At 49.9% G+C, this 26,406-nt stretch overlaps 1 protein-coding gene across 3 annotated transcripts; it reads left to right on the top strand.

Moving 5' to 3' along the window:
* The first annotated feature begins 4,008 nt into the window (after positions 1 to 4,008).
* SERPINH1 (serpin family H member 1) lies at positions 4,009 to 18,329 on the top strand. Of its 3 annotated transcripts, XM_048492637.1 has the most exons (6): positions 4,009 to 4,192; positions 8,330 to 8,373; positions 13,288 to 13,898; positions 15,042 to 15,140; positions 16,054 to 16,286; positions 17,835 to 18,329. In XM_048492637.1, exons 3-6 carry the CDS (start codon positions 13,319 to 13,321, stop codon positions 18,135 to 18,137), a joined length of 1,215 nt encoding a protein of 404 aa, XP_048348594.1. In that variant the 5' UTR covers positions 4,009 to 4,192; positions 8,330 to 8,373; positions 13,288 to 13,318; the 3' UTR covers positions 18,138 to 18,329. The 3 variants fall into 3 exon arrangements, with proteins under 3 accessions (XP_048348594.1, XP_048348595.1, XP_048348596.1); XM_048492638.1 differs by lacking the exon at positions 8,330 to 8,373; XM_048492639.1 differs by lacking the exons at positions 4,009 to 4,192; positions 8,330 to 8,373 and adding an exon at positions 8,411 to 8,553.
* Positions 18,330 to 26,406: the final 8,077 nt, after the last annotated feature.

The following is a 26,406-nucleotide window of genomic DNA, read 5'->3' as shown; positions in this document are numbered from 1 at the left end:
TCCTTTGGTTAGCTGAGAGAAAGGAGAACAAAGTGCAAAAGGCCTATATACCTTTTGTTTAGTGGCTTATAGCTAATAGCACCCCATTACAAGGAAAAGAAGTAATAGGGGGAACAATCTTTATGATAGGGACCTGAAAAAATATCCTGTTAAGCAGGCTCTGTGCCTACAACATTTATTGATGGTGTCCGATTCCATACTCCCGGGAGGGGACCAGCAGACTGCCGAAGATGGGACAAACAGATGGTACGCAGGGGCATCAAGACAGTCCGCGGCCAGCCTCCCCAAAACCCCCGTGGAACAAACTCCGATTTTTACGGGCCCCAGTTGCAACTGAATGCCCCCTTCCTGGCAAAACTGTGGGAGCCGCGACCAGGGAGCAGGGTTAAGAACATAAGAACATAAGAACAAGCCAGCTGGATCAGACCAAAGTCCATCTAGTCCAGCTCTCTGCTACTCTGTTGTTTTAGGTGCCTTTGGGAGCTCACATGTAGGATGTGAACGCAATGGCCTTCTGCGGCTGTTGCTCCCGATCACCTGGTCTGTTAAGGCATTTGCAATCTCAGATCAAAGAGGATAAAGATTGGTAGCCATAAATGCGACTTCTCCCTCCATAAATCTGTCCAAGCCCCTTTTTTAAACTGTATCCAGGTGAGTGGCCATCACCACCTCCTGTGGCAGCATATTCCAAACACCAATCACACGTTGCGTGAAGAAGTGTTTCCTTTTATTAGTCCTAATTCTTCCCCCCAGCATTTTCAATGAATATTCCGGTGCAATTTATATTGTGAAACTGGCTCACCCAAACAATGCTCCTTTTTTGCACCAGATTTCTCCGGCTGGGCCAGCAAAAGCGTTTCCTGAACTGTGTTTCCCCTCCAAGCCCCCTAAAGGGTTTCGTGTTCGCCATCACAAGAGGTCCTCTGTGCTGTTGTTCGATGCCCACCATGCAACCGTATCTTTCTGCAAATTACACAGCTGTGGTGTGGCTTAGAGGTAGTAAACAGTGATAGGGGCCAGATGAAACGAGATTCTCGGCTCCCAGGGAGCTCAGAAGACGGGCAAAGCCAAGCCTCCGGTCCCCATCGACATTTCTGTTAGGCAGTCTATTTTTAAAAGTAGTATGGATCCATAGTGGCTGATGTAAAAAAAAAAAAAAAAAAAAAAAAAAAAAAAAAAAAAAAAAATAAGAGAAAGAAAAAAAAAAAAAAAAAAAAAAAAAAAAAAAAAAAAAAAAAAAAAAAAAAAAAAAAAAGATAAGAAAAAAACAAAAAAAAAAAAAAAAAAAAAAAAAAAAAACGAAAAAAAAAAAAAAAAAAAAAAAAAAAAAAAAAAAAAAAAAAAAAAAAAAAAAAAAAAAAAAAAAAAAAAAAAAAAACCACACAGTTCCTACATTAGAGGGCCAACCAAGGGAGGATGAATGGGATGGTCTCTAACCTGGATAAGCTTTAAAAGGGCTTGGACAGATTTATGGGAGGAGAAATTCGATCTCTGGCTACCAATGCCCGATCCTCCTTGATGCTGAGACTGCAAATGCCTTAGCAGAGACCAGGTGCTCGGGGAGCAGCCGCCCGGCAGCATGAAGGAGCCATTGCTTTCACCTCCTGCAGGTGAGCTCCCAAAGGCACCTGGTGGGCCACTTTCTTTCTGAGTAGAGAGGAAGCTGGACTAGATGGACTCTGGTCTGATCCAGCAGGCTCTTTCTTATGTTCTTAGGAGTATAACATTTTGGGTTCAGACTGCAGACTTTACAAAAAACTTTCAGAAATAGTTTCACCTCCACAAGCCCAGGGGGAACCTGTACATTTTGAATGGCCCGAGGGAGATCCCAGGCATTCAAAAGTTCTCCTTACTTTCATTTTGCATTTGTTTTGTAATTATTTGTTTATTTCATTCATTCGTACACTTGCCATTCTCGCTGGTGATGACCCCAAGCGGCTTATGTAATTCCCCTCTCTTCTTCCATGTTACCCTCAGAGCAACCCTACAAGGTAGGTCAGGCGGAGAGAGTGTGACCCCACCTTTCTCCCTGAAGTGGCTTACACCGATCCCCTATTTTTTGTAATCATTTGTTTATTCATTTCATTCATATCTGCCATTCTTGCTATGGTGACCCAAAGTGGCTTACGTAATTCCCCTCTCTTCCATTTCATCCTCACAATAATCCTGCAAGGTAGGTCACGAAGAGAGAGTTTGGCCCTACCTTTCTCCCTAAAATGCCTTATACCCGATTACAGTGATTTTTTTAATTATTTGTTTATATATTTTGTTCATATCCCGCCATTTTCACCAGCGGCGACTCAAAGCGGTTAATGTAAATCTCCATTTTATCCTCACAACCCTGCAAGGTGGGTCAGGCCGAGAGAGCGTGACCGTGCCTTTCTCCCCAAAGCGACTTTCACCAGTCCCCTATTTGTTTTATTTTTAAATTATTTGTTTATGTAATTCATTTGTTTGCTCCCATTCTCGCCGGTAGCGACCCAAAGCGACTAACATAACCCTCTCCTCCGTTTTTATCCTCACAACCCTGCAAGGTAGGTCAGGCCGAGGGAGTGTGACCCTGTGTGAACCAGATGTGTGTCCGCACTCCTACATTCCTGCTGGGTGACCTTGGGCTAGTCACAGTTCTCTCGGAACTCTCTCAAAGCCCACACACTGCCTCACGGGGGTCTGTTGTGGAGAGAGGAAAGGAAAGGAGTTTGTCAGCCACCTTGAGTCTCCTTACAGGTGGGGTATAAATCCAAACTCCTCCTCCTCCTCCTCCACTTCTTCCCCCAAGTGGCTTACATCAGTTCCTTCCATTTTATCCTCGCAACAACCCTGTGAGGTGGGTTACACTAAGAGCGGGTGACGGGTAAGCCAGCTTGATGCATTGTTGAAGGCTTTCACGGCCAGAATCACTTGGTGCTGTGTGGTTTCCGGGCTGTATGGCCGTGTTCTAGTAGCATTCTCTCTGGGCGTTCCGCCTGCATCCCTCACCATGTCCTGGCAGCATCTTCAGAGGATCTCTGGATGTTGGGAAAGCAAGTGGAGTATATATATACCTGTTGGAGTGTCCAGGGTAGGTGAAGAAACATTGTCTGTGAGAAGTAACAAAAGAGCGACAATGCCATAGATCAATAGGTGAGGAAAAATGGGCAGAAGTATGAGTAACAATGAAGTCTATAGCATGGGGAGTCACAATGAAGAATGGAAAGGTCAATAGGTGGGGAGCATCTGAATAGAAGTATCCTGGCCTTTGTTTCCTTAGTCTATAGCAGTGGTGGCGAACCTATGGGACTCCAGATGTTCATGGACTACAATTCCCATCAGCCTACCAGCATGGCCAATTGGCCATGGCCTAGCAGGGGCTGACTGGGAAGTATCATCCATGAAGTGCTGGAGACCAACTGAATAGGTTACGCCACCATGGAGTCTGATAGATCGGCCCCATATGTTTGTGCATTGGAGCTGATTTGGCCACTGTCTTGACTCCTGAGTATTTTACCAACACTGGCAGCCAAGTTCTGTTCATTTTCACGGTTTCTTCCTTTCTGTTCAAATTGTCCATGTGCTTGTGGATTTCAATGGCTTCTCTGTGTAGTCTGACCGAGTGGTTGTCAGAGTGGTCCAGAATTTCTGAGTTTTCAAATAATATTCATTGTTACTCCTACTTCTATTCAGATGCCCTCACCTATTGACCTGGCTGTCTTCTTTGTTACTCACAGACAATGTTTCTTCACCCACCCTGGACACTGCAACAGGTATCTATACTCCACTTGCTTTACTACCATCAGATCCTCTGCAGATGCCAGCCACAGATGCAGGGGAAACGTCAGGAGAGAATGCTGCTAGAACACGGCCATACAGCCCGGTAAACCACACAGGACCTAAGCCAGCTTGCATTGGCGCCAGGGAGGATTCGAATCCAGAACCCCCAGATTGTAGTCTCTTGCGTGGCTGAGGAGGGGATCTCGCCGGAATCCGGCCGGCCGTAGGACCCCGCGCGGGAGGCAGGGGCCGGCTTGCGGGGTGGGGCCCGGCGGCGCCTCCGGAGAACTTTTTCTTCCTCCCAAGTTTCCAGAAGTTTCTCCGGCGGCTTTAAATAGCCCCCTCCCGCCGGCGGGGCTCTGCAGACAGGGCAGCAGCTGCAGGCGGGACCCCTGCCAACCTCTGCAAGCGAGCGGGCCCCGGGCAGGCCGCGGTTCTCCAGGTGAGGCCCGGGCAGCGCCGTGGCGCGCGAGCAGACCCTTTGCAAACGCAGCCTGGTTGCACGGACGCAACGCGGAACGGCTCGGGGGGGGGGGGGGGGGGGGGCGGGGCCGCGCGCTCGGTCCGCTCGGCGGCCGGATCGCGGGTCGCTGCAAAGGTTGATCCGGATGGCTCGATCCGGATGATGGGATCCGGAGCAAAAGGGAGCGGCCGCTGGTTTTGCACCGCTGGGTCTTTTCTTCTTCTCTCTTTGCAAAAGCCGGATTACGCGGGGTGGGTGGGGGGGGGGGGTGTCGGCTTTTGGAGACAGCCCAGCCGGAGAGTCTGTGCTAGGCTTTAGGGGGGCGGGGACCCCCTTTGCAAGGTTGCCCCCCCCCCCCAGTCAACGTGGAAGCGTCCTGGAATCCCGCCCTTCGCCCTGGGAAGACGCGCGCCCGGAGGCCTCCCCCCCCCCCCGCAGCATCGTTGCAAACGTAGAGAGGGGACCTGGGTGCTCCATATTGGGGTGAAGCTTAAATCAGGGGTGAAAGGAGGCTGCTGCCCCCCCCCCATCCCGACCCCCAGCTCCAAGAGGGGGGCTTTGTGCCCCCCTGGTGCGCTTTGGAGAGCCTCCTCTCTGCGCCCTGCTGGGGGGCGCCTCTCCACCTGGAGACGGGATTCGCAGGGAGATCTCTGGGGCCCCTTCCGCACATGCAGGATAACGCGCTTTCAACCCACTTTCGATGCGCTTTTGCAGCTGGGTTTTGCTGTGCGGAATCGCAACGTCCACTTGCAAACCGTTGTGAAAGTGGACATAAAGCGCATTATTCTGCACTTGCGGAAGGGGCCTGGGTGCCCTCTTGGAGGCTAGCGTGCCCTCCAGAGCCACACTCACCCCCCACCCTCCCGAGGGCTATTCTGGGGCCTTGGGAAGCCTGTCAGCAAATCCGTCTGCCCTGCCAGCAATTTGGCTGGATGCGTTTCTCTGTCATGGAAACTTGTGGGGAGATGTGGGGCAAGGAGGCCAGCGCTTCCACCCGCTCCCCACAGCGACTGGCAGGGGTGGGGGTGATCTCCGAGGAGTCAGCGGGGTGTAGCGGTTAACCCCTCCACCTGAGTGGCAGGGGCTTATCTGGTGAACCAGATGCGTTTCCGCACTCCTACATTCCTGCTGGGGGACCTTGGGCTAGTCACAGTTCTCTCTGAACTCTCTCAGCCCCACCTGCCTCACCAGGTGTCTGTTGTGGGGAGAGGAAGGAGAAGGAGCTTGAAAGCCACCTTGAGTCTCCTTACAGGAGAGAAAGGTGGGGAGGTGTAAATCCAAACTCTTCTTCTGATGCTCTAGGGGAGATGCACGCAAGAGTTGTTAAGTGCAATATGGGTCGGGGATCCCAGAGTAGCCCAGTGCTTGGGTTCGAGCACCCCCATTTTAAATACTATGTGGGGGTGAGGATAGGCGAGGGGGGCGATTCTGGTGTTGGTCCGGCCTGGTTTTCACAGCTCCATGGGGAAAGCGCCCTTGTGGACGATGCCCATGCTTTGACAAATCGTGAGCATGCGCTCCCGGAGTCAGCTTCAGTGGCAAACCCGGCCTCCCTTTCCGCCCAGAGAGCCCAGGGATCCCTCGCTAAGGGGATCGGCTTTCAATCATCTGAAAACCAGGCCAGAGATAGGGGGAAAGGAAATCGTTCCTTCCACACCTCTCGCCTAAAATGCTGCTTGCGCTCAGTAGCCCTGGCTTTCCGAGCTAACAAAGACCGTGCCTTGGACGTTTGAAGGCCAGACCCAGATAACTGGAAGAAAGGCTTTGTGCCGAAGTGCAAAGTGGGCATCTTCTAAAACTTGGTCTTAAAGCGAGAAAGCAAGTTTCGAACAGAGTAGGGAAAAAACTGGACGTTCTGATAATGGGGCATTGTGGGTTTCCTGGGCTATGTGGCCATACGCAGCAGTGGCGTAGGAGGTTAAGAGCTCGTGTATCTAATCTGGAGGAACCGGGTTTGATTCCCAGCTCTGCCGCCTGAGCTGGGGAGGCTTATCTGGGGAATTCAGATTAGCCTGTACACTCCCACACACACCAGCTGGGTGACCTTGGGCTAGTCACAGCTTCTCGGAGCTCTCTCAGCCCCACCTACCTCACAGGGTGTTTGTTGTGAGGGGGGGGGGGAAGGGAAAGGAGATTGTAAGCCCCTTTGAGTCTCCTGCAGGAGAGAAAGGGGGGATATAAATCCAAACTCATCTTCTTCGTCTAGTAGCATTTTTTTCTGATGTTTCGCCTGCATCTGTGGCTGGCATCTTCAGAGGATCTTCTGAAGCCACAGATCCAAGTGAAAAGTCAGGAGAAAATGCTACTGGAAAACAGTCACCTAGAAACCCCAGTGATTCCAGCCGTGAAAGCTTTCGACGATATAGCTCCGGTAATGTTTGTGGCGAGCAATGAAACGACACAGATTTGAGTCCAGTAACACCTCAAAGACCTGGCAAAACTTTCGGGATGTGCGCTTCCAAGAGTCACAACTCCCATTGTCAAATAGGGACTACCATTCCTACTTGCATCTGACGAAGGGAGTTTGACTTTTGAAGGCACGCGTCCTGAACATCTTACTGGGTCTTTAAGGCGGCCGCTGAAGAGCAACGGGGCTGCCCCTCCAAAACTAAAAGAAAAAGAAGGATCTAAAACAGAACGTGAGGATGTTAGACCACACTCAGCGCCTACCCACATTTCTCCCGCTGAATTTGTGTTTTGTTTTTTTGCCTGTCTCCCAAAATAATCTGGATGAAACGTGGCAAGTCTGAAACGTGGCAAGTCAGGCTGTTGAGGTCCCCGTGAGATAGAGTGAGCTTTATGCAGGATGTGGAATTGGGTTCCCTTAACAGAGGAGTTTCGGGGGGCCTGTCTTGGTTAGCACAAAGAACAGTTTACCCCACGTTTTTCTCAGTACTGGTGGCCTGGGGGGTATTGCAGCCTGCTGTAAAAGGGGGCGGGGGCGTGTGGTCCTCACAGGGCTCTAACAATTCAGAACTGGATTCCTGTTGTCTGCATCCGGAAGGAGCATTTAGTCCTTTCCCCCCAGCCTGTTTAGGAAAACTTCTCTTGCATGAACGGAGAAGAAGCGGGCCAATTTGCACACTAATATTGAGATGCACGGGCACCGACCGTCGCATGGCTTGAACTGTGCCAGTATTTAAAAATCAGAGCTCTCTAGTGAATTAAATCGGCCCCGTCTGTTGTGATTTTTTTCCCTCCCGTTTTTAGTCGTCCCGCGTCAGGATTTCAGGACTCAAAAGAACAGTCAGCGGCTAGGGAAGAATGAGGATTTCTAATAAAAACCAAGAGTTCCTTCTCACAAATTGACGGGGAGGGTCTCCCCTGCAGGCCACGCCTACATGCTTAGATGGCCCACCCACGTCTTGCTGTCTCTTCGTGCCACGTCTGCAGAGAGACTCTGCAAAATGGAAGGGTTCGGCTTGCAGAGAGTTTGACCCTGTTCTCGCTCAGCGTTGGAGGGATTCCAGAGGCTGTCCTGTTATTTAGCGGCTGGTGCTATGCTAGTTCCCAGTCGAAGGAACGACCTAAGAACGTGAGAACTAGCCTGCTGGATCAGACCAGAGTCCATCGAGTCCAGCACTCTGCTACTCGCAGTGGCCCACCAGATGCCTTTGGGAGCTCACATGCAGTAGTAGGCGAAAGCAATGGCCTTCTGCTGCTGCTCCCGAGCACCTGGTCTGCTAAGGCATTTGCAATCTCAGATCAAGGAGGATCAAGATTGGTAGCCATAGATCGACTTCTCCTCCATAAATCTGTCCAAGCCCCTTTTAAAGCTATCCAGGTTAGTGGCCGTCACCACCTCCTGTGGCAGCATATTCCAAACACCAATCACATGTTGCGTGAAAAAAAAGTTTCCTTTGATTAGTCCTAATTCTTCCCCCCAGCATTTTCAATGGATGCCCCCTGGTTTTAGTATTCTGTCTGTTGACATTATTTCTCCCCACGTTAACAAAAATTTAAAAGAGCCCCCAAATCTCTCCCCTAGACGAGGCGTGGCCCGCCTTCCTTTCCTTTCCTTCTGCCACTGTTATAGGACTTGGTTGCAATTCTCTGTTCTAAGAAAAGCCTCTGCCGTTCTTGAGGGAACTACTTATGTATCTTGTTTTCTTTCAGAATGAAAAAGGGAAACGTTGACCACACTAAGAAAAAGTTTCAAGGTATCTTTATTAAAAAAAAAAAAACGAACACACCTTACAAACTTTTGCCACGTCAGACACACCCAAGATGGATCAGGGAATAAAGCTTGAATAACTGCTCAGGAACCAGGGCTTATAAAAGCAGGCTAATGTGACGGGATTCTGCACTTCTTGGCCAACGTCTTTTGAGGCAGGATCTTGGTGGGTCTGCAGGAGATCAGTAGACCCGTTTTTAATTTATTGATTTTGATATGGATTGAATTTTTTCCCTTGTCTTCTGCTCTCCCCCAGAGCCCGAAATGGAAGTGTCCATTTTTTTCTGATTTTGGAAGGATTATAACTGGAGAAGCAACTGGCGTTTCCCCCCTAACCATTCAGAGAAGGTTGCGGGGGAATTCGCTGGATCAGATCATGCCTAGCTCAGCATTCACTCCCCAACTGTGACGGCAAAATATTTCTGCAGAATCTGAGTGATGGCCTCCCCTACCCAGTTCTGGCATTTGGAGGTACAGTGCCTCTAAATATGGAGGTTCTGTGTCACAGCCCTGTCTAATAGCTGCCTTGTGGGGCCAGGAACATTGCTATGTTAATTGCACCATGTGCCAGAGAGAGTTTTGGTCCCATGTGCGGAACGTCTCCCTCCATTGACAGGCATAGCCATCCATCAGCTGTGATTTTAACCATCCTTCCTCCAAAGAGCACAGAGTGAATCATAGAATCACAGAGTTGGAAAAGACCCCAAGGGTCATCAAGTCCAACCCCCTGCAATGCAGGAATGCACAATCAAAGCACTCCCGACACATGTTCATCCAGCCTCTCTTTAAAAACCTCCAAAGAAGGAGACTTCACCACACTCCGAGGGAGTGCGTTCCACTGTCGAACAGCCCTGATAGTCAGGAAGTTTTTCTTGATGTTTAGGTGGAATCTCTTTTCCTTCACCTTGAACCCATGACTCCTGGCCTAGTCTCTGGAGCAGCAGAAAACAAGCTTGCTCCCTCACCAACATGACATTCCTTCCAATATCTAAACATGGCTATCAGGTCACCTCTTAACCTTCTCTTCACCAAACTAAACATCCCCAGCTCCCTAAGTCTCTACAGTGATGTGGTTGTTGCTCATCACACCAACCCTATGAGGTGGGCTGCCCTAACATCACCCCGTGATCTTCCACCACTGAACAAGGATTTGCAGCCAAGTCTTTCCAGTTAGATTCTAATCACTCACGGGGAAAGGGGTTTCAGTACAAAGGGACAGTAGAAGGCCTTACGTTCCAAATCATGGGGACATTGCGTTATATTCCATGGCACCGGGGAAAGCAAGGTCCATAAATTTTTCCATGGCCAAGCTGAAATTGAGGATGCCAAAATATGGATATAAATCCCCACTCGACAACTGTGATCTCCCCGTTTTCCCAGATAGCAGCCCGGCCCTGCTTCTCACCAACCTTCTCAAACATCTTCTTTTTGGGGTGCTGTGTGGTTTCCGGGCTGTATGGCCGTGTCCTAGCAGCCTTCTCTCCTGACGTTTCGCCTGCCTCTGAAGATGCCAGCCACAGATGCAGGCGAAACGTCAGAGGAGAATGCTGCTAGAACACGGCCACGCAGCCCGGAAACCACACAGCACCCCAGTGATTCCGGCCGTGATAAGCCTTCGACAATATCTTCTTTTTGATCTTTCCGTTCTGCAAACTCTGGACTCGGTCTTTACTCCGGTGACGTGAGGAATAAACGCCCCCTCTTTTCCCCTTGCTTAAAAATCAATTCCTGTGTTTAAAACAAATCCCCCACTTCCCCCCCCCCCAACCACCCATCCTGTTCTCCACCCTCCGCAAAACACTATCTTGAAACTATAAATAAACCTCAAAGTTGGGCCCGTGGAATTTCCTGGGCATAATTGCAGGCTGGCTTTGCTTGCGGCTGCCTGCGTGGCGGTGTTTGCTTTGCTCCTGGAATGTGCGCTCTCTGCTTCGGCCTCTTTTCTTTCTTGGCTTTGTTCTCTGTTGCATTCCGCTCTTTTCGGGGAGCCATAGATCGACTTCTCCTCCATAAATCTGTCCAAGCCCCTTTTAAAGCTATCCAGGTTAGTGGCCATAACCACAAGGTGCATTTTCCTGCACCTTGACCCCATGACTCCTGGTCCCAGTCTCTGGAGCAGCAGAAAACAAGCTTGCTCCCTCACCAACATGACATCCCTTCAAATATCTAAACATGTCACCTCTGAGCCTTCTCTTCTCCAGACTAAACATCCCCACCTCCCTAAGCCTCTCTTCATAGGGCACGGACTCCAGACCTTTTATACCATTTTGGCTGCCCTCCTCTGGACCCATTCCAGCTTGTCAATATCCTTCTTGAACTGGACACAATAGTCCAGGTGAGGTCTAACCCATGCAGAATAGAGAGGTACAATTACATCCTTCAATCTACACAATAGACTCCTATTGATACAGTCCAGAATCTTGGCCACCGCCTCACACTGCTGACTCTTGTTCAGGTGCAACAGTTAGTTGTGCTTCCAGTTTCAATTCAGAAGAAAAATAAAATTCTCCCTTGTTGAAAAGTTTGGGAAGAACGGGGTTAAACTCACAGCTTTCCGGGAATCCTAGTGCTCCCTCTTGAGGCCATTCTGGGAACTGCAGCATGGTTAACTAGAAGGATGTTCAGAATTCAGCTGTTTGGTCTTGTGGTTGTCGCAAATGTGTTGTGCTCATCTCATTGAAAGCAACCATTCAGAATGTAATGATAATATAACCAGGGTCAGGGCTATAGGTCAGTGCACAAACACCTGGCCTCGCACGACAAAATTCCTCAGGTTCAGTCCTTACACCTGATCTAAACGTGTTTGCCCGTGGGGCTTTGTGCGGCTATCGTGTCTTGGGCCACGTAGCTGCTTGGCACAGATGGTGGTCTGGTTTCAGTGAGATGCCACAGCAGCATTTGAGGGCATTGAGGGCAATGCCCACAGTTTGAGGGCATTCGCCTCACCAGCATTGCATTGAAATTGGACCTCTGTTTAGCCATGCTGGCTTTCTTCTTATTTATATTTATATTTATTTATATTTTGATTTATAACCTGCCCTTCCCCGCAGGGCTCAGGGCAGTGAACAACAATAATGATAAAACAATACAAAACAGAATAAGCATGAAACAGTTCAAAACAATAACATTAGATGGCGCCATCCCATACGCTTAATACATCCCTGGGGGGCCACAAACAACAAGTTGATTCAGTTCAAACTCGGCTGGTCAGATGTAAAAGCCTGGTGGAACAGCCCTGCGGAAAATATTCAAGTCCTGCAGGGCCCTGATCTCACTGGGGAGCTTGTTCCACCAGGTAGGGGCCAAGACCGCAAAGGTCCTGGCCCTCGTAGTGGCCAGTCAGATATCTCTTGGGCCAGGGGCGAATAGCAGATTTCCTTCCAACGAATGGAGTGATCTTAAGGGGCAATATGGGGAGAGGCGGTCCCACAGGTATGCAGGTCCAAGACTGCTCACAGCCTTGATGGTTGCAAAGAGGCACCTTGCAGTTTTCTCTGCCCATGCAAAACGTAGCACATCTTCCTTCCTTCCTTCCTTCCTTCCTTCCTTCCTTCCTTCCTTCCTTCCTTCCTTCCTTCCTTCCTTCCTTCCTTCCTTCCTTCCTTCCTTCCTTCCTTCCTTCCTTCCTTCCTTCCTTCCTTCCTTCCTTCCTTCCTTCCTTCCTTCCTTCCTTCCTCCCTTCCTTCCTTCCTTCCTCCCTCCCTCCCTCCCCTCCTCCCTCCCTCCCTCCCCCCTCCCTCCCCTCCCTCCCCCCCTCCCCTCCCCCCCCCTCCCCCTTCCTTCCTTCCTTCCTTCCTTCCTTCCTTCCTTCCTTCCTTCCTCCCTCCTTCCTCCTTCCTTCCTTCCTTCCTTCCTTCCTTCCTTCCTTCCTTCCTTCCTTCCTTCCTTCCTTCCTTCCTTCCTTCCTTCCTCCCTCCCCTCCTTCCTTCCTCCTCCCTCCTCCCTCCTCCTCCCCTCCCTCCCCTCCCCTCCCCAAGTGCTGCCATTATCCCAAAGCTGACCCTCCGTCCAACAGGGTTTGAGTTGTTGGCTCAGGCTGGTAGTGGGACTGCAGGATTTCAGGCAGAATTTTTAACTGGTGATATTGGGGACCTTTGGGATGTCAAACAGCTGCTACGCCACTGATCCACCGTCCCTCCCAAACGCACACGTGAAGCTACCTTATATTGAATGTGATAGAAGACCTGAAACTACCCAGTTCTGTAGCAGAGAAAAAGCACGGAAGAGTTCTACAAAAAGGAGTTTTAATAAAGTTCTAGATATAAAAACTCAGGCTACAAAATATATATATTTACAAAAATTGTCATGGGCTAAAGCTGGAAGCCGTTCTGCAGGGATTCAGGGATTCAGAACTTTTTTATTTTTTTACCGCCTGCTCCTTTTTTAACTGGAGAGGCAGGGGATCGATCCAGTATTCAAAGCGGAGGAATTTTTGGCAAGCCACAGCCTGCCTCTTATTTGAATAACAACCATAATGAATGTATTGTCGAGGGCTTTCACAGCCGGATTCAACTGGTTGTTGTGGGTTTTTCGGGTTGTGTGGCCGTGATCTCTTCTCACTAGACAGCGTGTAACAGACTTCCCTCTGTGATACACCTCTGAAGATGCCAGCCACAGATGCAGGCGAAACGTTAGGAGAAAGATCTACCAGACCACGGCCACACAGCCCGGAAAACCCACCACAACTAACCATAATTAAGTTTCTCTTTTTGTTAGCTGCGCGTGCTACTGAGAGCAATCTTTCATATGTCTGTGAAATTCTATTGTATGTAGACTTGTTGGTGACCCTCTCTATGTCCTTCTCATCTGGTCCCTGACTGCAATAAACATTAACTGGTTGGATAACAACGAAGTTGAGATTGCTCCAGCGTGGCTGACTGCCCGTTCTGTTTCTTTGTAGGTTCAGGTTTTCCCCAAGTCTTACAGAAATCATGTGGGTGTTCACACTCCTGGCGCTCAGCGCCGTCGCCGCCGTGCCCTCGGAAAAGAAAAAGTTGAGCGATAAAGCAACGGCCCTGGCTGACCGGAGCACCAACCTGGCCTTCAGCCTTTACCACGCGATGGCCAAGGATAAGAACATGGAGAACATCCTCTTGTCTCCGGTGGTGGTGGCGTCCTCCCTCGGTCTGGTGTCCCTGGGGGGCAAGGCTTCCACGGCGTCCCAAGCCAAGGCCCTGCTCAGCGCCGACAAACTGAACGACGACTACGTCCACAGCGGCCTGTCGGAGCTCCTCAGCGACGTGAGCAACTCCACCGCCCGCAACGTCACGTGGAAGATCGGCAGCCGCCTCTACGGCCCCAGCTCCATCACCTTCGCCGACGACTTCGTCAAGAGCAGCAAGAAGCATTACAACTACGACCACTCCAAGATAAACTTCCGGGACAAGCGGAGCGCCGTGAAGTCCATCAACGAGTGGGCGGCGCAGACCACGGACGGCAAACTGCCCGAGGTCACCAAGGACGTGGACAAGACCGACGGGGCCTTGATTGTCAACGCCATGTTCTTCAAACGTGAGTGGCATCTGACGGGCGGCTTGAAGCTGGTGGGAAGGACGTCTTAATTGCACTCGTACAGGTCACGGGGACTTTGGGTACAGTTGCCAAATAGTTCTTGGCAACTAGAAGGAGAGTTAGGGGAGTGGCGGAAGCATCCCAGGAGAAAAAAAAATAAAGAAAAACCAGATTCGCACAGAATTTCACTTGTAGGTAGCTCTAGGAATCAACAGGAACTATGGTCAGAACTTCCTGTTTGTGGACACAGGTTTTTTTTTAATTCTCAGGCTCATTCCGCACATACAGAATAATGCATTTTCAAACTGCTTTTAGTGCTGTTTGAAGCTGTGCAGAATAGCAAAATTCACTTGCAAGCAGTTGTGAAAGTGGTTTGAAAACGCATTATTTTGCCTGTGCGGAAGGAGCCTCAGTTTGACTCCAGTTTTATTTATTTATTTTATTAGATTTCTATCCCGCCCTATTCCCGCAGGGCTCAGGATGGGTTACAGCATAAACATTTTACAACTGTATAATAATTTAAACTTTAAAACCCATATATAAAAGTAAACCAATACTAAAACAGATGGCGATGACCTCCATCGGAGGGCGAAAGAAGATAACATATCGTTTAATCTGGCTGGCTAATAGAAGAGCCAGTCAAGACCATATAACATTGGTCCTAAAATAATTACACTGGCTGCTGGTCAAGTTCCGAATCACTTTCAAAGTCCTGGTATTAACCTTTATGGCCTTAAGCAGTGTTGGACCTACATATCTTCGAGACCGCATTTCCCCATAGTGCCCTCAAAGGCCCCTCCGTACATCGGAGGGGAACCTTCTAATGGCCCCCGGCCCGAGAGAGATCCAGCTAGCCTCAACGACCTTTGTGGGAAGGACTTTATACACTGCCGTAAGCCAGTGTGGGAAAGGGAAGAGAGAAACGTCTTCACTTCCATCCTGTCCACTTCTGGGATTTGGCTTCTTCAGAGGCCTGGTTTGAAAACAGTTCGGGGACTTGGTGGATGAACTATGTCTGTTGGATTCCACCAAGCCTGAATTGCTTATTTGGTTTAGTTTGCCGGGCACAGTTAGAGCTAAGTGCGTTGAGACAACCTTTGCTTTACTAACCGACCTTGCTTTATGCCTTCCGTCTCCTTGCAGCTCACTGGGACGAGAGATTCCATCACAAGATGGTCGACAACCGGGGCTTTATGGTCACCCGTTCCTACACAGTGGGCATTCCCATGATGCACCGCACAGGTAAATGGAACCTGGAATGCAGTAGCCTAACCAAGATTTCTGGATGAGTTCCCTATCTAAGAACATAAGAACTAGCCTGCTGGATCAGACCAGAGTCCATCTAGTCCAGCTCTCAGCTACTCGCAGTGGCCCACCAGGTGCCTTTGGGAGCTCACGTGCAGGATGTGAAAGCAATGGCCTTCTGCTGCTGCTGCTGCTCCCGAGCACCTGGACTGTTAAGGCATTTGCAATCTCAGATCAAGGAGGATCAAAATTGGTAGCCATAGATCAACTTCTCCATAAATCTGTGCAAGCCCTTTTTAAAGCTATCCAGGTTAGTGGCCATCACCAGCTCCTGTGGCAGCATATTCCAAACACCAATCCCATGTTGCGTGAAGAAGTGTTTCCTTTTATTAGTCCTAATTCTTCCCCCCAGCATTTTCAATGGATGCCCCCTGGTTTTAGTATTGTGAGAAAGAGAGAGAAATTTCTCTCTGTCCACATTTTCTACCCCATGCATAATTTTATAGATTTCAATCCTATCCCCCCTCAGACATCTCCTCTCCAAACTAAAGAGTCCCAAACGCTGCAGCCTCTCCTCATAAGGAAGGTGCTCCAGTCCCTCAATCATCCTCGTTGCCCTTCTCTGCACTTTTTCTATCTCTTCAATATCCTTTTTGAGATGTGGCGACCAGAACTGAACACAGGACTCCCAAGTGCGGTCGCACCACGGCTTTATAGAAGGTCATGACAGTCCCTGCAGTTTTATTCTCAATTCCTTTCTTAATCATCCCCAGCATAGAGTTTGCCTTTTTCAGAGCTGCCATGCATGGAGTTGACATTCCCATGGAACTATCAACTAAGATATCTGGGTGGAAAGGCAGCCTAATACATCTTTTTAAACACATAACTAGCAAATGTATTTGTTTTAAAGGCCTGTACCCATATTACAACGACGAGGCAGAGAATCTGCAGATAGTGGAAATGCCCCTGGCCCACAAGCTGTCCAGCATGATCTTCATCTTGCCGAACCACGTGGAGCCGCTGGAGCGAGTGGAGAAGATGCTGACCAGGGAGCAGCTGAAGACTTGGATGGGCAAGCTGAAGAAGAGGTCGGTGGCCATCTCCCTCCCCAAGGTCAGCCTGGAAGTCAGCCACGACCTCCACGTAAGTATCCTTTTCATTTCGGAAGGATCCGGAAAATCCCGGTGACCTCACGCACTGCTTGACTTCCTACCCTCCAAAGGCCAGCCGTGGCCACCCTCATAAGAACATAAGAACTAGCCAGCTGGATCAGACCAGAGTCCATCTAGTCCAGCTCTCTGCTACTCACAGCGGCCCACCAGGTGCCATTGGGAGCTCACCTGCAGGATGTGAAAGCAATGGCCTTCTGCGGCTGTTGCTCCCGATCACCTGGTCTGCTAAGGCATTTGCAATCTGAGATCAAGGAGGATCAAGATTGGTAGCCATAGATCGACTTCTCCTCCATCAATCTGTCCAAGCCCCTTTTAAAGCTATCCTGGTTAGTGGCCATCCCCACCTCCTGTGGCAGCATATTCCAAACACCACTCACCCGTTGCGTGAAGAAGTGTTTCCTTTTATTAGTCCTAATTCTTCCCCCCAGCATTTTCAATGGATGCCCCCTGGTTCTAGCATCTAGGTTCTCATTTCAAAACCAATTGACTGTCACGCACGCGGTCTTCTTTAAGCATATTCTCTGGCCTTGAGACACTGACATTGGACTAAATTCGCAACCCCAGAACATAAGAACATAAGAACAAGCCAGCTGGATCAGACCAAAGTCCATCTAGTCCAGCTCTCTGCTACTCGCAGTGGCCCACCAGGTGCCTTTGGGAGCTCACATGTAGGATGTGAAAGCAATGGCCTTCTGCGGCTGTTGCTCCCGATCACCTGGTCTGTTAAGGCATTTGCAATCTCAGATCAAAGAGGATCAAGATTGGTAGCCATAAATCAACTTCTCCTCCATAAATCTGTCCAAGCCCCTTTTAAAGCTATAGAAGTTGGGTAGGTGAAATTTAGCATTCCTACCAAACTGGAACCTGCGTGGTTATGATGTCACGGGATGAGCCTGGAGCTATACTATATCATTGTCTGAACTTGTGACATCATTGAATGTTCTCAGGGGTCACTGAGAAGCTAACAAAACATGGGAGAAAGAAGGCACCAAAGGGATTGGGGGTGGTCTTTGTCTTGCAATCCACAACCTCAAGAGTTCCACACTCCTACATTCCTGCTGGGTGACCTTGGGCTAGTCACAGTTCTCTCAGAACTTTCTCAGCCCCACCTGCCTCTGAAGGTGTCTGTTGTGGGGAGAAGGGAAAGGAGCTTGTAAGCCACCTTGAGTCTCCTTACAGGAGAGAAAGGTAGGGTATAAATCCAAACTCCTCCTCCACCCCCCCCCCCCCCCCCCCCCCGTGTAGCCTGACTCTCCAATGGTGTATTTTCCATGCTATTTCCTGTTCCTATTTCCCGCCCGCCCCTTCTTTCTGGAGCTATGCTTGAAAACATTCCATGACATCAGAATGAGCTCAGCCAATGGTAGAGTGGCACATTCCGTGACCTCATAATCCATTACCCACTGATTTATTAGTTGTTTCAGTTTCCATTCCTTTCCTGAAATGCTATCAAACCACTGGTTGTGATGTTATGGTATGTTTTGTGGCGATAAAACAACGACCCGTTCCTCGCTTCCAGAAACACTTGGCCGATCTCGGCTTAACCGAAGCCGTCGACAAGAACAAGGCCGACCTGTCCAAGATTTCGGGCAAGAAGGACCTCTACCTCGCCAACGTCTTCCACGCGGCGGCTCTGGAGTGGGACACGGAGGGAAACCCCTACGAGGGCGACATCTACGCTCTAGAAGAGATGAAGAACCCCAAACTCTTCTACGTCGATCACCCGTTCGTCTTCCTCATCAAGGACAATAAGACAAATTCCATCCTCTTCATCGGCCGGCTAGTCAGGCCCAAAGGGGAGAAAATGCGAGACGAATTGTAGTGTGCGGCTGGGGCAAAATTGGGTGGGGGGTGGGGAGGGAGGGGGCATGTTAGGTATCCTGTATGAACCCACTGGTGCTACTTAGGACCACCGTGAGCAGACTCTTGCCCTTGCTGTTACCTTTCGGGGGGGAGGGCACAGTTGTTTGGCAAGGTATTCCTGTGAACAACTGTGAAGGAATCTGTTACCTTGGTGGTCTTCTTGAGTCCTTCAATCAGTGTCCTTCAACTCATTGTCCCTGTTGCTCTCATGAGCACAACCAAAATGGTGCAAATGACATGCAAGAAAGAAGTGGGCTGGATATGGGGTTATTGTCCTTTCAGAAAAGGGTAGAAACCTGTTAATTTCAACCGACTGCCTGGTCTTCTGAACTGGCCGATGTTGCTTGAAAGAGGAGCACAAGAGTCAAAGGGGGAAGATCTCAGCAGTGGCGTAGGAGGTTAAGAGCTCGTGTATCTAATCTGGAGGAACCGGGTTTGATTCCCGGCTCTGCCACCTGAGCTGTGGAGACTTATCTGGGGAATTCAGATTAGCCTGTGCACTCCCACACACGCCAGCTGGGTGACCTTGGGCTAGTCACAGTTTCTCGGAGCTCTCTCAGCCCCACCTACCTCCCAGGGTGTTTGTTGTGAGGGGGGAAGGGCAAGGAGATTGTAAGCCCCTTTGAGTCTCCTGCAGGAGAGAAAGGGGGGATAAAAATCCAAACTCCTCTTCTAGATAAAACCACCAAGCCTCACCTTCACTCTTGGGCTATTTAATCTAATCTGGAGAACAGGGTTTGAGTCCCCATTCCTCCACCCGAGTGGCAGAGGCTTACCTGGTGAACCAGATGTGTTTCCGCACTCCTGCTGGGTGACCTCGGGCTAGTCAACAGTTCTCTCCGAACTCTCTCAGCCCCACCTGCCTCACAAGGGGTCTGTTGTGGGGAGAGGAAGGGAAAGGAGCTTGTAAGCCACCTGGAGTCTCCTTGCAGGAGAGAAAGGTGGGGTATAAATCCAAACTCCTCCTCTTCCTTAAAAGGGCACGTAGTCTGGAAAACACATAGCAGGAAGATTCCTCAGCCCAAAGGCCTTGTTTTTCTTCGTGAAAGCCACATCGCAGGTACTGAGTGTTTTTCAAAAGGGGGGCACAGCTTCCCTGCCCCTCACCTGAATATCCTAGGCAAACCTTTTCGAGGCCGAGTGCCCAACTGCAACCCAAAACCCACTTATTTATCGCGAAGTGCCAACCCGGCAATTTAACCTGAATACTGAGATTTTAGTTTAGAAAAAAGGGTCCGAGGTGCGCGTTACTCGGGAGTAAGTTTGGTGGTAGCCGGTGACTGCTTTGAAGCAACCGTGCAACTCTTCCAATGGGTGAATATCATGACCCTAGGAAGGTTTGCTCAGAAGCAAGCCCCATTGCCAGCAACCGAGCTTACTCCCAGGTAAAGGATCACGCTTTAGTTCTTCGCATGAAAATCAGCGGGGTTTAACAGGGCTTAACAGGGATCCCTACACTGCTTCCCCAAAACTAGGTCTTAGGTTTAATGCTAATAATCAATTAGCTAATTCTAATAATAATGCCAATAATTAGCCCAGTGGCCCAGGCCAGCCTAGATGTGTGGGGGGGGGGGCACTCTGTTTGCGTGTGCCCACAGAGAGGGCTCTGAGTGCCACCTCTGGCACCCGTGCCGTAGGTTCGCCACCACTGTCCTAGGCTGACCTGGCCTCATCAGTTCTCAGAAGCTAAGTGGGCCCTGGTTCATATATGGATACCACCATGAAAGTCCAGGGTCACAACACAGAGGCAGGCAACAGTAGAACACCTCTGTTCGTCCCTTGTCCCGAAAACCCTACAGTTGGCTGTAATTCGATGGCACTTTCACTGTCGTAAAATTAACTAGCTGACGAGATCAGCTCTTCGTTCCTTCGGCCTTTTAAACTCTGTGGAGATGCCCCTCGTGGATGGAGAAGAGCAAAGGGAATCCTGCTTTGTGCCAACTCTTCAGTAGCTTTAACCAGAGGTGGGATCCAGCAGGTTCTCACAGGTTCCCGAGAGTAGGTTACTCATTGTTTGTGTGTGCCGAGAGGGGGTTACTCATGGGTGATTTTGCCACGCGATTTTTGCCTTAGTGACGCCCCTCCTCACAGCAGTAGCGCGCAGAACTTGGAGCAGTCTAGCAGGAGGTGCACTGGCGTGCGTGGCAGCCTGCACCTGCGTGCATTCGTTTCCCGCCCAAGGACCGACGCAGCGGCTGCGTCCTTGCCACAGCCCCGCCCCCGGATTGCCCGGACATGCCCCCGTTGTGCCCCGCCCAGCCCCATTGGTGCTATGCCACAGTTTGAATCCCACCACCATGGGAACCTGTTACTAAAATTTTTGGATCCCACCACTGGCTTTAACCCACAAAACCACTGACGCTCGAAACATCTCACTACCATTGCTGGTAACCCAACGATATGAACGCTGACTGGGAGGAGGAGGAAAGTATGGGATTGTGGAGATGCTCTGTAGTGTATTTTAACTTATTGGGAGCAGACGTTTTTCCTCCTAGAGGGCTACAGTTCTGTTAGGGGGCCTGTCCCCAAACTCCCATTCGCTTTATCCTTTGCAAGGCTCTGCGGTGTCCACATGGCTTCCATTAGGGCTGCATGAGCAGTGCCCTCAACCCTAGAAGCCCCATCCTAGAAGGGACAGGCAGCGCTCAGGAGTGGTTTCCCTACATCTTCTGCATCAGGAGGATAAGCTTTGCTTTGGCGCGCAGTCAGATTCTCAGTGGATCCTTGGCTCAGGACATGCTGACAAAAGGACCCCTCGGTGGGTTTGGTCACAGGGATCCATGCACGGCTTTACCCTGTAGTTTACATATTTCCCGCTCTGCTGCCACACGCACAAATTTTTCCAGCTCCTAGCCTCTTTAGCTGACATAGCCTGGAGATCATGTTCCGCTTTGCCCCCGCCCCCATCTGTGATACGGGAATAACAGTTCAAGCCTACCTTGCATCATGCTGGCAGGGGGTGATGGGAACTGTAGTCCATAACATCTGGAGGGCCGTGAGTTTGACCCCTGTGTTCTATTGGATTCAAAGTACAGGAAAAGAGATCCCACCTAAACGCTAGGAAGCACTTCCTGAGGATAAGGGCTGTGGTTTCTTGCATTTCCAGGGTGCCACCCAAACCTTGTTTTCTGAGCCCCTCCCTGAAGGTGACCCAGGCTACCAGCCCCTGCCAATCCGGATCTCGCCAGCAAATGTCTAGGAGGGGACCAGGGAGAAACGCCCCACCTTGTGAGAACAAATGGCCCAAAACGAATGCAGAATTCTGCCCTGTAAACCTACCTGGGATCACAGTGGAGCATATGCTAACCGGCAGTTACCAGGACAGATAATCCCAGCCCCCCTTTTTTGTGATGTGTCGGGTGAGGATAGGGAAAGAGGGCAGAGAATTTGGGGAGATGAGGGAATGGGGTGCAAATATTTTTTTTTCTTCAGTCCTTGTATCTCACAGACCTGACTTTGTACGACCTTTTTCTTTTTTTGCAATAAAATGGATTTTTTGAGACCAATGCCTGTTAAAACATCCACAGTCTGCGCTTGCCCAGTGATGGGTGTGGAACCACAGAAAAAAGGGTGTGTGTGTGTGTGTCTGGCTGTAGCCCCTATTCTGATTACCGTGTTTCCCCGAATATAAGACAGTGTCTTATATTAATTGTTGCTCCCAAAGATGCGCTATGTCTTATTTTCAGGGGATGTCTTATTTTTCTGTGTTCTGTTCATCGGGCATGCTTCCAAACAAAAACTTTGCTATGTCTTACTTTCAGGGGATGCCTTATATTTCGCACTTCAGCAAAACCTCTATGTCTTATTTTTAGGGGATGTCTTATATTCGGGGAAACAGGGTAGTACCTGTGTCTGTGGGTTACCTCTTACTTGAGAATTGGGTAGTTGATTCATGGAGAGCCAGTGCGGTGTAGCAGTAAAGAGCAGGTGGACTCGAATTTGGAGAACTGAGTTCAATTTCCCACTTCTCCGTATAAGCGGCTGACACTAATCCGGAGAACCCAGGTTTGATTCCCCACTCCTCCACGTGAGTGGCAGACTTGAATCTGAAAAACCGGGTTCAATTCTGCACTCCGGAGTAGCAGACTATTCTCTGGTGAACTGGGTTTGTTTCCTCGTTCTTCCACATGAAGTCTGCTGGGGTGACCTCGAGCCAGTCAGTTCTCTCAGAACTCTCAGCCCCATCAGCCTCACAAGGTATGTTGTGAGAGGAAGGGAAAGGAGCTTGTAAGCTGCTTTGACGCTGCTTATGGTTGAGAAAAGCAGGGTATAAATCCAAACTCTTCTAGAAGGATAAGGGAATTTTGTACATCTACGACGGGACTTCCAATGTGGTGCTTATTGGGATTCCATGACAACTGTGAAGTGTTTTTTCTAGAAAGGGGCCATCCGGATGGGCAGTTTCTCAGTAGGGTTTCTGACTAGCTCTGCAGGTTCAAAAACGTGCTTTTGCGGCAGCTACCACCGCAACACCACAATCTTCATTGTATGCAGTGGTGTAGGAGGTTAAGAGCTCGTGTATCTAATCTGGAGGAACCGGGTTTGATTCCCCGCTCTGCCGCCTGAGCTGTGGAGGCTTATCTGGGGGATTCAGATTAGCCTGGGCACTCCCACACACGCCAGCTGGGTGACCTTGGGCGAGTCACAGCTTCTCAGAGCTCTCTCAGCCACACCCACCTCACAGGGTGTTTGTTGTGAGGGGGGGAAGGGCAAGGAAATTGTCAGCCCCTTTGAGGCTCCTGCAGGAGAGAAAAGGGGGATATAAATCCAAACTCCTCTTCTTCTTCTATGCCTGAAGATACACTAGGTCAGGGGTAGGGAACCTGAGGCTCTCCAGATGTTCAGGAACTACAATTCCCATCAGCCCCTACCAGCATGGCCAATTGGCCATGCTGACAGAGGCTGATGGGAATTGTAGTTCCTGAACATCTGGAGAGCCGCAGGTTCCCTACCCCTGCACTAGGTGTAGATAAGAAAATATTTTAAAACAGCATCTCCTTTTTAAAAGGCAACCCATTAAACATGGCATCTGCCGGAAATGCTGGAGGGCTACTATGCAAGTTATGCATAATCGTACCCCCCAGCATTTTGTGATTGTCTCTGCCTCCTTGTGACAGCCATTTTGTGGTCGTGCCAAACACCCTGACTCCGTATTCGAAAGCAGCTCGCAGGCTTGAAAAGCTCGGGGACCTGCGTTGTACGATTTCTCTACATGCATGTAGCTGGCCCCAAAGTCCGACTGTTAGCGAAAAGACTTTAGTTAAAGACTAGAGATGTGATTTTTTTTAAATTCAAGATGTCCGCCGCCCAAAGTTTCCAAATCTGTACCTGACAGCACAATCTTTGGTTTGGGTCCATGAGAAAAGTATACTGAACGGAGATAGTACTCTCTGTTCCTTCGGAAAACCCTTGGCTGCTCACATTTTTATTTTCTCCTCAATCCGAAGATTGGTTCAGCTGAGTGCATGCGAACGGCCGAAGGTCACCTAGCAAACTTGCTTGCCGGGTCGACCGTCCATAGATCCAACCTGACGCTCTTAAACAGTATACCACACAACCCCATTCGTGGGTCTGTCTTCTTGGAAAATAACAGTTGTATACAGCTGCAGTCTTTTCCACACATCACTCAGAGGAGAGCGCCAGCGTGGTGTAGTGGTTAAGAGCAGGTGACCTGTACTCTGGAGGAACCGGGTTTGATTCCCCGCTCTGCCACTTGAGCTGTGGAGGCTTATCTGGGGAACTAGATCAGCTTGTGCACTCCAACACATGCCAGCTGGGTGACCTTGGGCTAGTCACAGCTTCTCGGAGCTCTCTCAGCCCCACCCACCTCACAGTGTGTTTGTTGGGGTGGGGTGGGGAAAGGAGAACTTACAGGAGAGAAAGGTGGGATATAAATCCAAACTCCTCCTCTTCTATATGAAGATTCTTCATGGTCTCAGAACATCATATTGACCTACGGAGGCAGGACTCCGGAACCGCAGAAGCCCACAGATCAGACTGAGCGTGCCCCTCCCTCCCAGTTCTCTTCCTCCATCGCAGCACCCATTTGGAACCTTCTCCACGTGACCAACCCTGTTCGCCTCCCAACAACATTGGCAAACAGTCTGCGTTACAAAAGTTGACACAACTCTGCTCACTAGTGTTGAGCCAGCCCAACACCCCCAGCCCCACAGCAGCTGAGAAATTTAAGTTATATCGAAGAGAGAAAAAGTGCAGAGAAGGGCAACGAGGATGATTGATGGACTGGAGCACCTTCCCTATGAGGAGAGGCTGCAGCGTTTGGGACTCTTTAGTTTGGAGAGGAGGCGGCTGAGGGGGGATATGATTGAAGTCTACAAAATTATGCATGGGGGAGAAAATGTTGACAGAGAGACATTTTTCTCTCTTTCTCACAATACTAGAACCAGGGGGCATTCATTGAAAATGCAGGGGGGAAGAATTAGGACTAATAAAAGGAAACACTTCTTCACGCAACGTGGGATTGGTGTTTGGAATATGCTGCCACAGGAGGTGGTGATGGCCACTAACCTGGATGGCTTTAAAAGGGGCTTGGACAGATTTATGGAGGAGAAGTCGATGTATGGCTACCAATCTTGATCCTCCTTGATCTGAGATTGCAAATGCCTTAGCAGACCAGGTGCTCAGGAGCAGCAGCAGCAGCAGGCCATTGCTTTCACCTCCTGCATGTGAGCTCCCAAAGGCACCTGGTGGGCCACTGCGAGTAGCAGAGTGCTGGACTAGATGGACTCTGGTCTGATCCAGCAGGCTAGTTCTGGGCTCCATTCCCCCACTCCTGCACATGAAGCCTGCTGGGTAACCTTGGGCCTGCCACAGTTCTCTCACAACTCTCTGAGACCACATGGAGGTAGGCAATGGCAAACCACCTCTGTCCCTTGCACTGAAAACCCTACAGGGTCACCCCAAGGCACCCGCAATTCAACAGCACAAGCATACAAGCTAGAACGGGGGTCTGCAACCTGCGGCTCTCCAGATGTTCGTGGACTACAATTCTCCAGATGTTCATGGACTACATGGCCAATTGGCCATGCTGGCAGGGGCTGATGGGAATTGTAGTCCATGAACATCTGGAGAGCCACAGGTTGCAGACCCGAGCTAGAATTATGGGGCTGATGCTCCCAAGCCCCAGTGAGACAAACCAGAGCAGCCACAGAAGGGCTTTAGCAGAGCATTTGGTTTGCGTAGACAAGGCCAGACATGTTCCATGAAAAGGTTCAGCTATGAGGGGATGTAGAACCACAGAACTAGAAAGGGTCTGCGGCCATCTAGTCCACCCCCTGCTCAGAGGCAGCAACCCTGAAAAACCACTGCCAGGCGAAGGAGAAAATACTGATTTTCATAGTCCAAGGGTCCAACTTCACAAGTTTCTGTGTGTTCAGACTCCCATTTTATTGAGCACCTGGGACTAGAAAGCCAATGCAATTCTGGGGTGCATCAATAAGAGTATAGTCTAGAACAGTGGTGGTGAACCTATGGCACGAGTGCCAGAGGTGGCACTCAGAGCCCTCTCTGTGGGCACGCGCAAACAGAGTTGCCCCACCGCCCCCCAACATCTAGGCTGGCCTGGGCCGCTGAGTTTGATTATTAGCATTAAACCTAAGACCTAGTTTTGGGGAAGCAGTGTAGGTAACCCTGTTAAGCGCTGTTAACCCCACTGATTTTCATGCAAAGAACAAAAGCACGATCCTTTACCTGGGAGTAAGATCGGTTGCTGGCAATGGGGCTTGCTTCTGAGTAAACCCTCATAGGGTCGTGATTCACCCCTTGGAAGAGTTGCACAGTTGCTTCAAAGCAAAGCCATCGACTACCACCAAGCTAACTCCCGATTAATGCATGCCTCAGGGCCAACCATTTTTTCTCAACTAAAACTTCAGTATTCAGGTTAAATTGTCGTGTTGGCACTCTGCGATAAATAAGTGGGTTTTCGGTTGCAATTTGGGCACTCGGTCTCAAAAAGGTTCGCCATCACTGGTCTAGAATCTAGACTCTAGATTGAGGGAAGTAATTGTACCACTCTATTCTACATTGGTCAGACCTCAACTAGAGTACTGTGTTCAGTTCTGGGCACCACAATTTAAGGATACTGACAAGCTGGAACGGGTCCAGAGGAAGGCAACTAAAATGGTCAAAGGTCTGGACTCCATGCCCTATGAGGAGAGACTCAGGGAGCAGAGGATGTTTAGCCTGGAGATGTGAAGAGGGGACATGAT

The sequence above is a fragment of the Sphaerodactylus townsendi genome, linkage group LG04, assembly GCF_021028975.2.
Source record: "Sphaerodactylus townsendi isolate TG3544 linkage group LG04, MPM_Stown_v2.3, whole genome shotgun sequence".
Lineage (NCBI taxonomy): Eukaryota > Metazoa > Chordata > Lepidosauria > Squamata > Sphaerodactylidae > Sphaerodactylus > Sphaerodactylus townsendi.
This window is presented reverse-complemented; position numbering and strand designations above follow the sequence as displayed.